This window comes from Corylus avellana, chromosome ca8, assembly GCF_901000735.1.
Source record: "Corylus avellana chromosome ca8, CavTom2PMs-1.0".
Lineage (NCBI taxonomy): Eukaryota > Viridiplantae > Streptophyta > Magnoliopsida > Fagales > Betulaceae > Corylus > Corylus avellana.
The window spans coordinates 20295562-20307918 of record NC_081548.1 but is presented as its reverse complement, the minus strand read 5'-3'; the positions used below and the strand labels follow the sequence as shown (position 1 = coordinate 20307918).

The 12357-nt window shown below is 37.2% G+C and overlaps 3 protein-coding genes across 3 annotated transcripts; 1 reads left to right on the top strand and 2 right to left on the bottom strand.

The window, feature by feature from the left end:
• Nucleotides 1-1738: 1738 nt before the first annotated feature.
• Nucleotides 1739-3568, top strand: LOC132189686 (7-deoxyloganetin glucosyltransferase-like). Its single transcript, XM_059604453.1, has 2 exons — nucleotides 1739-2336; nucleotides 2428-3568. The coding sequence occupies exons 1-2, from the start codon at nucleotides 1808-1810 to the stop codon at nucleotides 3363-3365; spliced, it is 1467 nt and encodes a 488-aa protein (XP_059460436.1). The 5' UTR covers nucleotides 1739-1807; the 3' UTR covers nucleotides 3366-3568.
• Nucleotides 3569-4816: 1248 nt separating this feature from the next.
• On the bottom strand, nucleotides 4817-5777 carry LOC132190643 (protein TRANSPARENT TESTA 1). The gene is made up of 2 exons (XM_059605684.1): nucleotides 5381-5777; nucleotides 4817-5267 (listed from the first exon to the last, which is right to left on the bottom strand). Exons 1-2 carry the CDS (start codon nucleotides 5729-5731, stop codon nucleotides 4824-4826), a joined length of 795 nt encoding a protein of 264 aa, XP_059461667.1. The 5' UTR covers nucleotides 5732-5777; the 3' UTR covers nucleotides 4817-4823.
• Nucleotides 5778-7090: 1313 nt separating this feature from the next.
• On the bottom strand, nucleotides 7091-12155 carry LOC132190120 (uncharacterized). The gene is made up of 6 exons (XM_059605012.1): nucleotides 11469-12155; nucleotides 11224-11347; nucleotides 11005-11125; nucleotides 9407-9443; nucleotides 9070-9316; nucleotides 7091-7531 (listed from the first exon to the last, which is right to left on the bottom strand). Exons 1-6 carry the CDS (start codon nucleotides 11649-11651, stop codon nucleotides 7455-7457), a joined length of 789 nt encoding a protein of 262 aa, XP_059460995.1. The 5' UTR covers nucleotides 11652-12155; the 3' UTR covers nucleotides 7091-7454.
• Nucleotides 12156-12357: the final 202 nt, after the last annotated feature.

Below are 12357 nucleotides of genomic sequence, written 5' to 3'. Positions count from 1 at the left end.
CCTCACAAGTGGTTTTCTGGTCCAGGTACACGGATTCGGATCCCTTGAATTTTTAGAGAAATTTTAATTTTTGAAATTGTAAATTTAGGCTATTTATTTTTATTCAATAGTCATTATTCTGCCACGTATCCTACTACTAATAAAATAATAATAAAATTTTAATGATATTAATGATATTAATAATCATCATTATTTTATTATTTTATTAATAGTGGAATACGTGACAAGATAATAGCTTTTGGATGAAAATGAATAACTTAGATCTAAAATTTCAGAAACTAAAATTCTCCTAAGAATTTCAAGAGGTCCAACCGATAATTCAAGGACGAGACATTTCTCCGTTTTTAATGTTTGACCATATGGAGATGTCGTATTGCATTTAATGGCCAACCCCGCAATACTTCAACGAATTGTAAACTATTCCGTGGCGACAAGTCGTCCACGTTTGTAGGATGCAAGTTGAGAGCACTTGACTATTTGTTAAAGCCGCTAGCATGATTGGGATTGCATTTTAGGAATCGAATATTTAAGTCAAAAAATACGTTTTGGTAAAAGTGTTATTTTTAAGTTTTTGTCAAAAATACGTTTTCGGCTATTATTAGAATAAAAAAAATGCAAAAATATACTTTTATAATTTTTTACCAAATATACCAGCTTTTGTTTGACGCTGTTTTTTTAGGTATTAAAAGTACTTTTTAAGTTCTCTAATGCAAATCCCAAAATGGACTTAGGAGTGCTTGCATGCCTTCCCATTTTTCAAAGGATATAAATTTTTTATAAATTGGATTGTAAAAAAAGAAAAAAAAACAAATCAACTGTGTCGTTTTGTTTTACTTTAATACGTGAAAAGGATATAGTTTTTTAATAGTTCGTGTTTTTTATATGTTTGAAAAATATATAATATTTTTAGAAATTAATTTAAAAGAATTTATACATTTTAATTTATAGGAAATTTATATCATTTCAAAAGGGTCAGAATTCCGACCATATTAGACTATTTAAATTCCATGGATCATTGGATCTTTATCCGGTGAGTTGTGACTGTTGATATATATATATATATATATATATATATATATATATATATATATGCTGGCTCTATCTGCTGAATGAACCTATAATAATTTAAATAATTAATTTTTTTGCAAATATCAGGTAAAAATTCAATGATCATTATGGGTCTACTATATTCCTATATTCCTTTTGAATAATCTTTGTCTTCACATGGTCACACTCATGTAGATTGATATGTCTTGTTTTACACAATTACTTTTCTAAACTGTTGAAAATATAATAAGCCATTTAGAACACGTAATGTTAATTGATAGAATAAATATAAAAATTCAATTTTTATATAAAGATTGATATAATAATTTATGAACAATAATTAATTCACGTCAGCCAAGTTAAACACAAATTGTATAAGAATTAATGAGTTTATAGAATTGCTTCAATCTATATAATATCTGAGTACGATAACAATCCCACTTTCAAAATCATGCACCTGCAAAGGACACACCCTATATATATGGAGTTCCATAACTTTCTGGCTTCATTATGAAGTATTGAAGTTGGTATACAAAGTTAGAATAGAATAATGTAGAGTCCTATAAAAAAGATTTTTTTTTAGTAACAAATCTAAAAACATACTTAAACGACGTCATATTTTCAGATATAAAATTACGATAATATAAAATAGATGTGGTAATGTTCACATTCTGTCTCTATAAAATCACAAGAAAGGCAGTTGTATTATGAAGATTGAAGAGTCATATATCTAATATCCATACCATTTTCAGCTGTACGTATGAGAGATATCATGGGTTCCATCGGCATAACAGAGAAGCCCCATGCAGTTTGCATCCCCTTCCCCGCCCAAGGCCACATCAACCCCATGCTAAAGGTGGCCAAAATCCTCCACTTCAGAGGCTTTCATGTCACCTTCGTCAACACCGAGTTCAACCACAAACGCCTCCTCAAATCCCGAGGCCCCAACTCCCTCGACGGCCTCCCCTCTTTCCGATTCGAGACCATTCCCGATGGTCTTCCTCAGTCCGACGTCGAAGCCACCCAAGACATACCTTCCCTATGCCGCTCTACAAAAATGCATTGCTTAGCTCCCTTTAGAAGCCTTCTCTCGAGACTAAACGACACCGCTTCTTCCAACGTCCCTCCTGTCACTTGCGTAGTTTCCGATGGTATCATGAGCTTCACTCTAGACGCCGCAGCAGAGCTGGGCATCCCTGAGGTTCTTTTCTGGACAACTAGCGCATGTGGGTTCATGGGCTACGTTCAATATCGCAATCTCATTGAGAAGGGTCTAACACCACTCAAAGGTATAATAATCCACCACATTTCATTTATTAGTGAAACATGCCCAATTTCAGGTGTAAATTTACTTATTGAGTTTCTTAATTTGTTGTGCAGATGCGAGCTACTTAACGAATGGGTATTTAGATACGGTGATAGATTGGATTCCGGGTATGAGCGGTATTCGCCTGAAAGATCTTCCGACCTTCATTAGAACAACAGACCCAGATGATATTATGCTAGATTTTGCAATGGTTGAAAGCGATAGAGCCCGGAAAGCTTCAGCTCTCATCTTCAATACTTTTGATGCATTGGAGCATGAAGTGTTAGACGCACTTTCGTCCATGTTTCCTCCAATTTACTCCATTGGTCCCCTGCATCTTCTCCAAAATCAGATCCCGGATGATGATCTTAAATCAATTGGGTCAAACCTCTGGAAAGAAGAAGATGGGTGTCTGGAATGGTTAGACAAAAAAGAGCCCAACTCCGTTGTTTACGTGAATTTTGGAAGCATAACGGTCATGACAAGCGAGCAACTAATTGAGTTTGCTTGGGGACTTGCGAATAGCAACCAAAAATTCTTGTGGATAAAAAGGCCTGATCTTGTGGATGGTGATTCCGCCATTCTTCCACCGGGGTTCGAAGAAGACATAAAAGAAAGGGGTCTATTGGCAAATTGGTGTCCTCAAGAAGCAGTTCTCAGCCATCCATCCATAGGAGGGTTCTTAACACACAGTGGGTGGAATTCCACGATTGAAAGCGTGTGCGGCGGAGTGCCAATCATCTCTTGGCCCTTCTTCGCCGAGCAGCAAACCAATTGCCGATACTCTTGCAATGAGTGGGGCATAGGCATGGAGATTGATGGTGGCGCTAAGAGAGGAGAAATAGAGAGCCTTGTGAGAGAGCTGATGGTGGGAGATAAGGGGAAAGAGTTGAAGAAGAAAGCTGAGGATTGGAAGAAGTTGGCAGAGGAGACCAGTAATAAGCCTACCGGGTCATCTTACGTGAATCTTGACAAAGTGATTAACGAAGTTCTTTTATCTGCACGAGATTGATGGAGGGCTTACATTAGACTGATTTAAGGTTAATGTTTACATTTAATAATAAGTTTGTCTCGTGAACAGGCCGACAAATTTTTTTGTCTTTGGATTCTCCATCATCCTGTAGGGGTTGTTTGTCTTTCCATTAATATTGCCCTGTCTTTTTATTTTTTATTATTCTCTCGTGTTATATGATATAAAATTATATATGCTTGTACCAAACGGCTTTAATATTGGAAAAAAAATTAATAAGTTTAGAAATCGTATTTAATTTTATTTTTCTACTATCTTATTTTGTTATAGTAATGAGGCCAGTATTTTAGTTTATGGGGCAAGATAATACAATTTTATATTTCAACAATTAAAAATTAAATATACATATTCATCAAAAATTCATTTAAAATAGTAATCAAAATATAAAAATTTATATATAAAATTTTATTACTTTAACAAAAAATTTGTAAATAAATTATTATTAAAATTTAATGACGTACATACCTAAATTCTTTTAAGAAAAAAGTGAAACTATTGTTTGATTTGGTCATTAAGCAGCCCTTATTTCTCATATAAATATTGCTATACAAACTCCCAAATCTCAAGTGTTTATTTTTTGAATATCGCATTTGGTGGGCCGTTCGTCGTTGAATGAGTTGTTATTCACACAAGGTCCTTAATTTACTTTCTCACCCTTTTCTTGATGGGGTCACACAAGGTCTGCACATCTTGGGCGAGTTGTTCACTAGAGCAAGAGTGCGTGGGTCTTCCTCTTGGGCCTTGGTGATCCAAGCCAGCTGGTTTGGGCCCTTTGGGGGCGACTCAAAGAGGGTCTCGCGAACGGGGTGGGTCTCCCCCCAGGTGATTCATCCCGCTCGCAGAGTAGGGGCCACCCCTCTGGCTCTTCCCTCTCGAGTCTCTTGTAGGTCTACTCTATACTAGCTACTATATGACTATTCCTTCTCTGTTCCTAAAATTAAATTAAATAAAATAAAAATAGAAGCAATTTTTCTTTTCTTTTTTGTTAATGAATAAAGCAGGCTGATTTTCCTTCCCATAAACGCTGCACCGTTTTGTTGGATTATCGTTGTACTATTGAAACGACGTCTCTTAGAGAGACAACATAGTTTCAACAGTGAATGACGTCGTCGAATATTAAAATGGCATGTCCTCTCAAAGGACGTCACTGTTCAAACAACCCCCCTTTTTTGTAAACACCTGCACACCTTTTTAGGCATGGTTAAATACCAAGCGTACCAAGTTTTTTTTGTAGTGACCGTTTTCCTCAGCATGTATACAGCGTATTAGCTGAAATTTCATTTTCAAGAGAGCAAAACGATGGAAAAAGAGTACAACGTACATGTTAAAACGCCGGACAGCGTAATCACTAGATTATGACACCGTCCAAACGTTTTTTTTTTTTTTGCTAAAAGCAAAAATGAGTCCTAAAACACGTACATTAACAGTTAACTAGGCTAATTAATTTAAAATAAACAAGGATTCCGGTGGGTGTGTTTTGAGTACCTCAAGACCCTGGAAAAAAGGAGGAAATGGAGTGTGAGCAGAACCAAACGATTTAATGTGGTCTTTGAGCGATCTCTTGTGCTTGAAGTCAGAGCCACACGTGCACAGCCAGCGCTTGCCACAATTCTTCTCGTGGGTTCGCCAGTCACCTTTCACCGCCAAGAGCTTCCCGCACTTGCGACACGAGAAGGGCTTCATCCCGTGCTTCCTCTTGTAATGGTTTTGCAACGTTCGGAAATCTTTCAGAGGCTTCGCTCTCGGGTGGCTTATGTTGTTCTTGCACCCTTCTGCGCAACAATAACATGGAATATTCCCCAACATTGGCCCCCCCTTCCGCCTTCCTCCCTTCAGCGACTCCGGCCCCCTCCGATACTCCGATCCATGCCCCCACATGTGCATCTATATGTATATACCATCAAAAATTTTAAAATCATGGAAATTAACGTTAGCAAACTTTCACATGTTACTTGAGCAGTAAGTTACTTGGCAAAAAAGTAATTAAACAATTGCACCTGAAGATTGTTGTAGCGGTTGAAGGTTTTGAAGCAGAGATGGCAAGAAAAATGAGTGAACCCAATTTCGATTTCTTCAGTAGTAGGTATCCAATAATTATTAGCTGCTACAATAGTTGCATTTCCCGTTTGGTCTGGATCAATTGAGGGGGTGGAATTATAATTAGGAAGGCCAATGTTTAAGGCCACGGTGATATCCTCTTTAGGGTTTTCGTCTGCTGTAGAGAAAGGTAGAGAATGATGAAGATTGGAATTCTGGGCCATGGTTGGAAAAAGATTGAGGGGCTGAGTATGATCTGAAGGAGAAGGTAGCCGCGGGCGAAAGGTAAATGGGATTTCGAAGGGTTTCATGGTTTTATTAATTAAGAGCAATACAAGTAAAGGTTGTGGGTGTCTGAGCAAGTAAGTAGTAGGGCAAATTAAGAGGCTCTTATAACGAGATTGTAAGCTCTGGTAGCCTTGCTTGAAGGGTGGTATTAAGATTTGAGGTAAAGCTGAGGAGTGAGAGAGAGAGAGAGGGAGGACGTGGCTGGAGAATATTGCAGTTCAATGAAAAGAACCTTTGTTGTAGGGGGTCATAATACCCTCCTGCATGTACTGTTTATCTGTTTTAGGTATTGAAGGAAAAAACTTATTAATTTCTGTGGCCCATGGCTTCTGATTTAGCAAGAATGCACCGCAGAGGGTTGAAAATCATTGGCAACTTATTATTTGTTCTGGTTACTGGTTAGTTCTCAACAGTCAACCCTAGCATATATATATATATATATATATATATATATATATAGTACTGTTTGAAAGAGCTAGATTGCATTCTATTAAGTACAATGTGTGAGGGTAAAAATTAAAAGATAGAGTTTTACATAGAAAAATGTAGGAAGTGGGAGAGATTAATATATTATTGTTGGCCCAAACCCATAACCTTAAACTTTTGAATTATGTGATGTTTCAACATATATGCTATATTAATTATTGGCATATTAAAAAGACTTTCCAATATATTAATTTCTCTAACAATTAGTATTAGAGTCGATGGTGTGCGGTATGGTAGAATGGTGCAAGCACAAATAAAAGGTTCTTGGAGTACAGACAAAAAGGTACAAGATATAAGCATGGATGAGCGTCTTTAGAGTGAAGGGCAAAATTTTATGGCATGAGCTTGACAATAGTTCATTTAAAGATGTAAATTGTAAGCATGAACGAGGGTCCATGGAGAAGGAGGAGGAAAAAAGTTCACGGCACAGACACAGCAAGAGTCCATATATAGAGTAGGGACAAAGGGCAAGCTCACAAGTGATCTTGGAGATGGCTCATAATTAAGATTGATAAAATGGCTTTTGTTTGAAGAGTGTAGCAATATGGTGATGAACTCACATATAAGTGAAAAATTGTTGAGTATAATGTGTAAGTGTGAAAAATGATAAAGTCAAATTGGAAAGATAAAAGACGTGTGAGCAGTTGATATAGCATTGTTGAGCTTAAACCCATAAACTTAACCTTTTAGGTTATGCTATGTCTCAACATGTATATTATGGGCTCACTAAAAAGATTCCCCCAAATATTAATCTCTCTAACACATTCTAAGATGAAAATGATTAATTTGTGCTCGTGACGTGCATATGGATCTTTTACGAATTCTATGAAAATTCCACAGATCATGCACATTCATTTCCAGATTACTTTCCCTTAAAGAGAGGAAAAAAATATATATATTATTTTCAGATCAGCATGTTTAAAATCTAGAACTTCTTGTTGAGGGTCTGAACTTCCCTCCTATCTTGTCCATACAGTTTATGAAAAGATGTTAACCTCTTATGACGAAGAATAAAAGAGCTCGAATAAAATGGGGGAAAAATCTGCAAAAGGGAGTTGATAGGTCCATCTTTTCCTGCCATAGCTGGGAAGAACCAAGGAAATCTCTGGCAGCATTAGTGATGCTACAACTTTGGACCAAAGAATCATATAAATCGTCGAGAATTTCAGAAAGGAAAAAAGAGATGATGGACATGATAAACTTGTCAATATTATACAATTGAAGCTTTTAACCAAGCCATCTACATATTGATGAGTTCTTTTAGGTATTTGGACTTTCTGAAGAAACAACTCCAGCTTCTGTCGTGGAGCTAATTCGCTGTGCTGCCATCTGTGAATCTGATCAAGCAAATCATCACAGTTTCCAAAATTGTTATCAGCACATGCAATTAACAAAAGGCAGGAGCAGAGTGAGAGAGAGAGAGAGAGATCTAACGTTTAAATCAACACTAATGTACATCTCATGATCTAAATTAAGTTTCATAGATCTTGCTATTTTGATACACATTATATATAGTACTACTGTTTCAGTCATATTGGTGAGATTCGGGGTGGTGCTGTTATAATCATTTGGCCTCTTCACATGGTGATATAGTGAAAACAAAACTTTGCAGAAAATGCTTTTTCTTGATATGCATCAAAGCTCCAGTTTCCATGTACTATCTTGGAATGATTACATATGGTGGTCATGATGAAAGGGGTGGGGGGAGGGAGCTAGAAGTACGGTTCATAATTCTTCCAAAAAGTAGGCTGTTAGGATCTATATATACGATGTGAATTGGCTCTGTACTTTCCACTATATTTTGACTTAGAACAATGAAATATTTTATGAAAAGAGTTTTTTTTTTTTTTTTTTTAAAGTGTTTCATGTAACGAAAAATATTGGTCAATTAAAAACATTTTCAGTTGAAAATAAAAATAAAAATTCATAATGTGTAAAATAGTTTATGTTTCTCATTAATGTAAATCATTTTTCGTCACTCTCCCACACTTCCGCATGAGCTATTGTGAGAAGGCTTCTTATAAAGCATGCATGTCCAAGTGTCCAGACTATCTGAGTACATGTTCGGACAAGTAAACCCCACAAGAACTCTCTCACAATTATCTACCCAAATTTCAAGCAATTGCACAAAATATTAATCCTACATCCAAAAGTCTTTTATTCTTACACTCTCTTCCTTCATAGTTCATTTTCACAGTCTCTCTCTTATTCGCAGCTACTCAGATTATATAAAAATATAAGGAATAAAAAAAATGCTTCTTTGCATTCTATTGTCTGTCTTGCATACGTCTCTCTTGAGTTGGCATGTTTCATTCAACAAATTTATAGTAAATAAAATATGCTAACTAAAATGAACGTTAGAATGCAAAGAAGCAATCTCTTTTGATTTTTCATACATACGAGTTAAACACTACAAAATATTTTCAGCTGAAAGCGAGTATAATGTTTGGAAGCAGCTACAATTTTTGTTGCCACATGCCTTTTCTCATTCTATATCTATTTATATGATTATTTTTATGTACATAGCCTAAAAGGGCAACAGTATCTAACATGCAATGTGGGGCCTCTTTCGTCCACCACTTGACTGTATCTCCGGAATCAACCATCACCTTTGACACTGAAACCACATGCAGTCACTATTGGTTTACACTAAGCCTACTCTGTCATGACTTTCCCTTGACCCATTTACATGTGTCGTAGCATAAGCATTCACAGCTCATCCACGTGGGTTGGGTCCGTTTATCCATGTGGCTCATGTTATACATACAAAACCCTAACATATATTTTAACATACTTATAATTTCTGTCTACGTTATATATATATATATGAAACAAAATAAAAGGGAATTAAGGAGCTAGAAAATAAAATAGTTACCAGTAGAAGAAGGAAAGGGATGCCTTGTGGGAAAAGTAGTGGAGAGGGAGCTGTCCATCTGCATGGGATAGTATATGTAGGAAGATCCGGGGAGGCGTTGGCCCTGGGGTACTGAAGAAAATGAACCCCTTGGGGCTTGGTAAGAGTAACCATAGTAATAGGGAGAGCCCATGCCCATGCTAGAAGAAGATGTTCCGTACAAATGCTGGTAGTATTGTGGCTGTTGAACTTGTGGGTTATACAGAGCCTGCAATTCCCCAAATATTCAACAATATTAATGTCAAACAACTGTCATCCATTATTTTCTTCAGAGAGAGAAAGAGAGAGAGAGAGTTACTTGGTGGTAGCCATAATCAGGAGAGTAAGTTGGATACCTGCAACAGTGGTTTCAATATTGATGAGTAGAGTCGTACAGATGAGAGAAAATTACTTCTTTCCAATTTTTCCATGCCAATTTGTCTTAGTTTTGGTTTTGTGACAATTTTTCATATTTTTCATCCACCGTTTAATCGAAGACCCGTCAACTATCATCTTCTTTAAGTCAAATCAATAAAATAAATAAATAAATAAATAAGTTTCACTTGTATCCAAAACTACGTCAAGATGTTGCATGTGCAAAATAATTAAAAAAAGAAAAAAGGTAGAAAGAGGTGGTGGGGTGAAAATCCACCCGGCCTACCTTCACCCTATGCGGTGAAAAGGGGCTGTGGAGGCTAGAACTCCACCCATGCACCTTTGTGGGGGTGACAACACACCCACTACCCCTTTTGTAGGGTCCCCCCGCTCACATTTGCACAGTGATCACCTTTGTATGGGAGTAAATCCACACCAATGTGGGGTGGAATTCCAACCCCCTCTGCAGAGGTAGCAGGTGGCAGTTTGGGTGGATATCCATCCCCACCTCTCATTTCTCTCGAGGAATGCTTTTTTGCATTCTACCAACCCTCTCCCCACCATCTCTTCTCTCTTTATTTATTTATATTTTTTTGAAAAAATCAAGATTCTAGAGTGAAGAGATGGTGGAAAGATGGTTTGTAGAATGCAGTGAAGCATTCCTCCATTTCTCTCTGTTTTCTTTTTTCTTTTCTTTTTTTAAGCATAATTGCTCACGTGGCATAGTGACGTAAATTTACATAGGCGTGACATATTTTATTGGTTTGATGCAGACAAGATGACTTTTATTAAAAGTTGAAGAAAAAAAAAAAAAAGACTTATTTGTCAAAAAGTGAAAATTACTTGTGTGTAAAAATTAGAAATTCAAATCCTTCTTTGTCACGGGTCAAACTCAATGACTTTTTGAATCAATTTCCCTTTCTTTCTTCCTTCCTTTCTTTTTCCACCACAGTATGAAAGCTATTAATAACAATAATAACATTGGATATATATCGGGTTGTAAACATAAATAAAAGCTAGAAACAAATGTAAGGAGCAGAAACTTGGCCACAAAGATACACAGAGATGACATATATTGGGTATATATGAGTGGCAGCTGCGTGGCAATTGTGGATTAATTTGTCGGTGCCCTGCAGATAACAAGACACCCCTATAACGTTGGTTCTCACTCTATTCAAGTAAGTGATTCAACAAGATGGGTAGATACCTTAATTATACTGATCATTATCATAAATTCAGCTAGATAAACCAGATTTCAATCCTTGAGAGATCTTTCTTATTACAATATGTGTTAATTAAATTTGACTTTGCATAATTTACTTTGTTTATATTGTTCTTCTTGTACCAGAATGTAATAGTGCCAACTCTCTTAAATGCCTAGGCTTGAAAAGCCACAACTTTTTTTTGTCTTGCAAATGTATTTTGTCCCAGATTGGACCACTTGCCATTGCTAAATTGCCCCATCGTATGGGAAGTGTGGGTAATCACTACTCGGCGGCACAAGTAAATAAAAATAAAAAATAAAATAAAAAAGCAACTCACCCGTAGGGTGGGTAAATAACAGGAGGAGGAGGAGGAGGTGGGGGCGGTGCAGGAGACGGTGCCACGACTCCACTATAGGATGGTGCACCTCCTTGATAAGAACTACCACCTTGATTTCTTCCTGTATTTGAAACAAATAAATCCAAAGTGAACAAATTAATTTTGAAAATGGAGTAAAAATTAATAATCATAATAATATATTGTCATAGAATTTAGAACCTCGGGGCGGCGACGGTCGGGGTCGTCCAAACGAAGCGATATTGCAATTGGCCCTCCGCCCATCGATCACAGGGTTCGGTTCAGCGCAAGCCCTCCTCGCCGATTCCGGGTCACGAAATGTCACCTGGCGATGATGATACGATCAAACATTTCAACAAACACCTGGGTACAATATGATTTGGCCCACGAACGAGAGAATAAAATACGGAAGGAAAATAAATAAATAAATAAATATATGTACTTACGAATCCGTATCCCTTAGATTTTCCAGTGCTCTTATCGGTAATTATAACAGCTTCAAGAATCTCTCCAAACTGCTCGAAATATCTGCGCATTTCTTCGGTTGGGGTCTCCCAAGCTAGGCCGCCAACAAAGACTTTGGTAAACGTGGTGTCGCCGAACTGTGATCGGTAATGTGGGTAAGCCATGGCATCTAAATCATCAAAAATCTCGCAAACAAAATGTATGGTATTATATGATCACATTCACTCGTGTCGTTGACAAGAGTACTGGGCTAAGCTGTATCTTCTTTTCCACCTCATGATTTTCTTTGCTTTGAGCTCTATATGTGCGGCCTCCACCTCCATTCCCCCCCACACACACCCCCCTCTCTCTCTCTCTCTCTTTACAGCAGAAGAATCATTGAAGAGGTGGATATATTTTATGATGTCGTTATTGTTGTTGTTGCTGCCGTTATTATTTTTGATGAGTTGTTTCAAATAGTGGGTTGGTCGAGAGTACAAGAGAGAAGAAAGAGGGAGGAAAAAAAAAAAGTGGGAGAGAGAAAGATCCGACAGCTGCAAACGCTGATTTGCTGGCTAAATGGAGAAGAAGAGGAGGAGGTGGGCTTTGTAGAACCGAATGACAGCTGCGCGACTAACGCACTTGCAGCCTGCCCCTCTGTCTCCGCATTGGTATACCCTACCACCCTCCAATCAATTATCCTCTACCATGTTTTCTCCAGTTGTTTTTTTGCTCTCTCCTCCATGCTTGTCTTTTGGTTTTGACCTCTCTCCCTCTCTCTCTCTCTCTCTAGAGAATTTTTTTTTTTAATTTAGTCTATATAAAAATGATATGTGTCTATGAATATATAAGATATACATCTTTTTTTAAGAGGTTTGATACAGACACAAT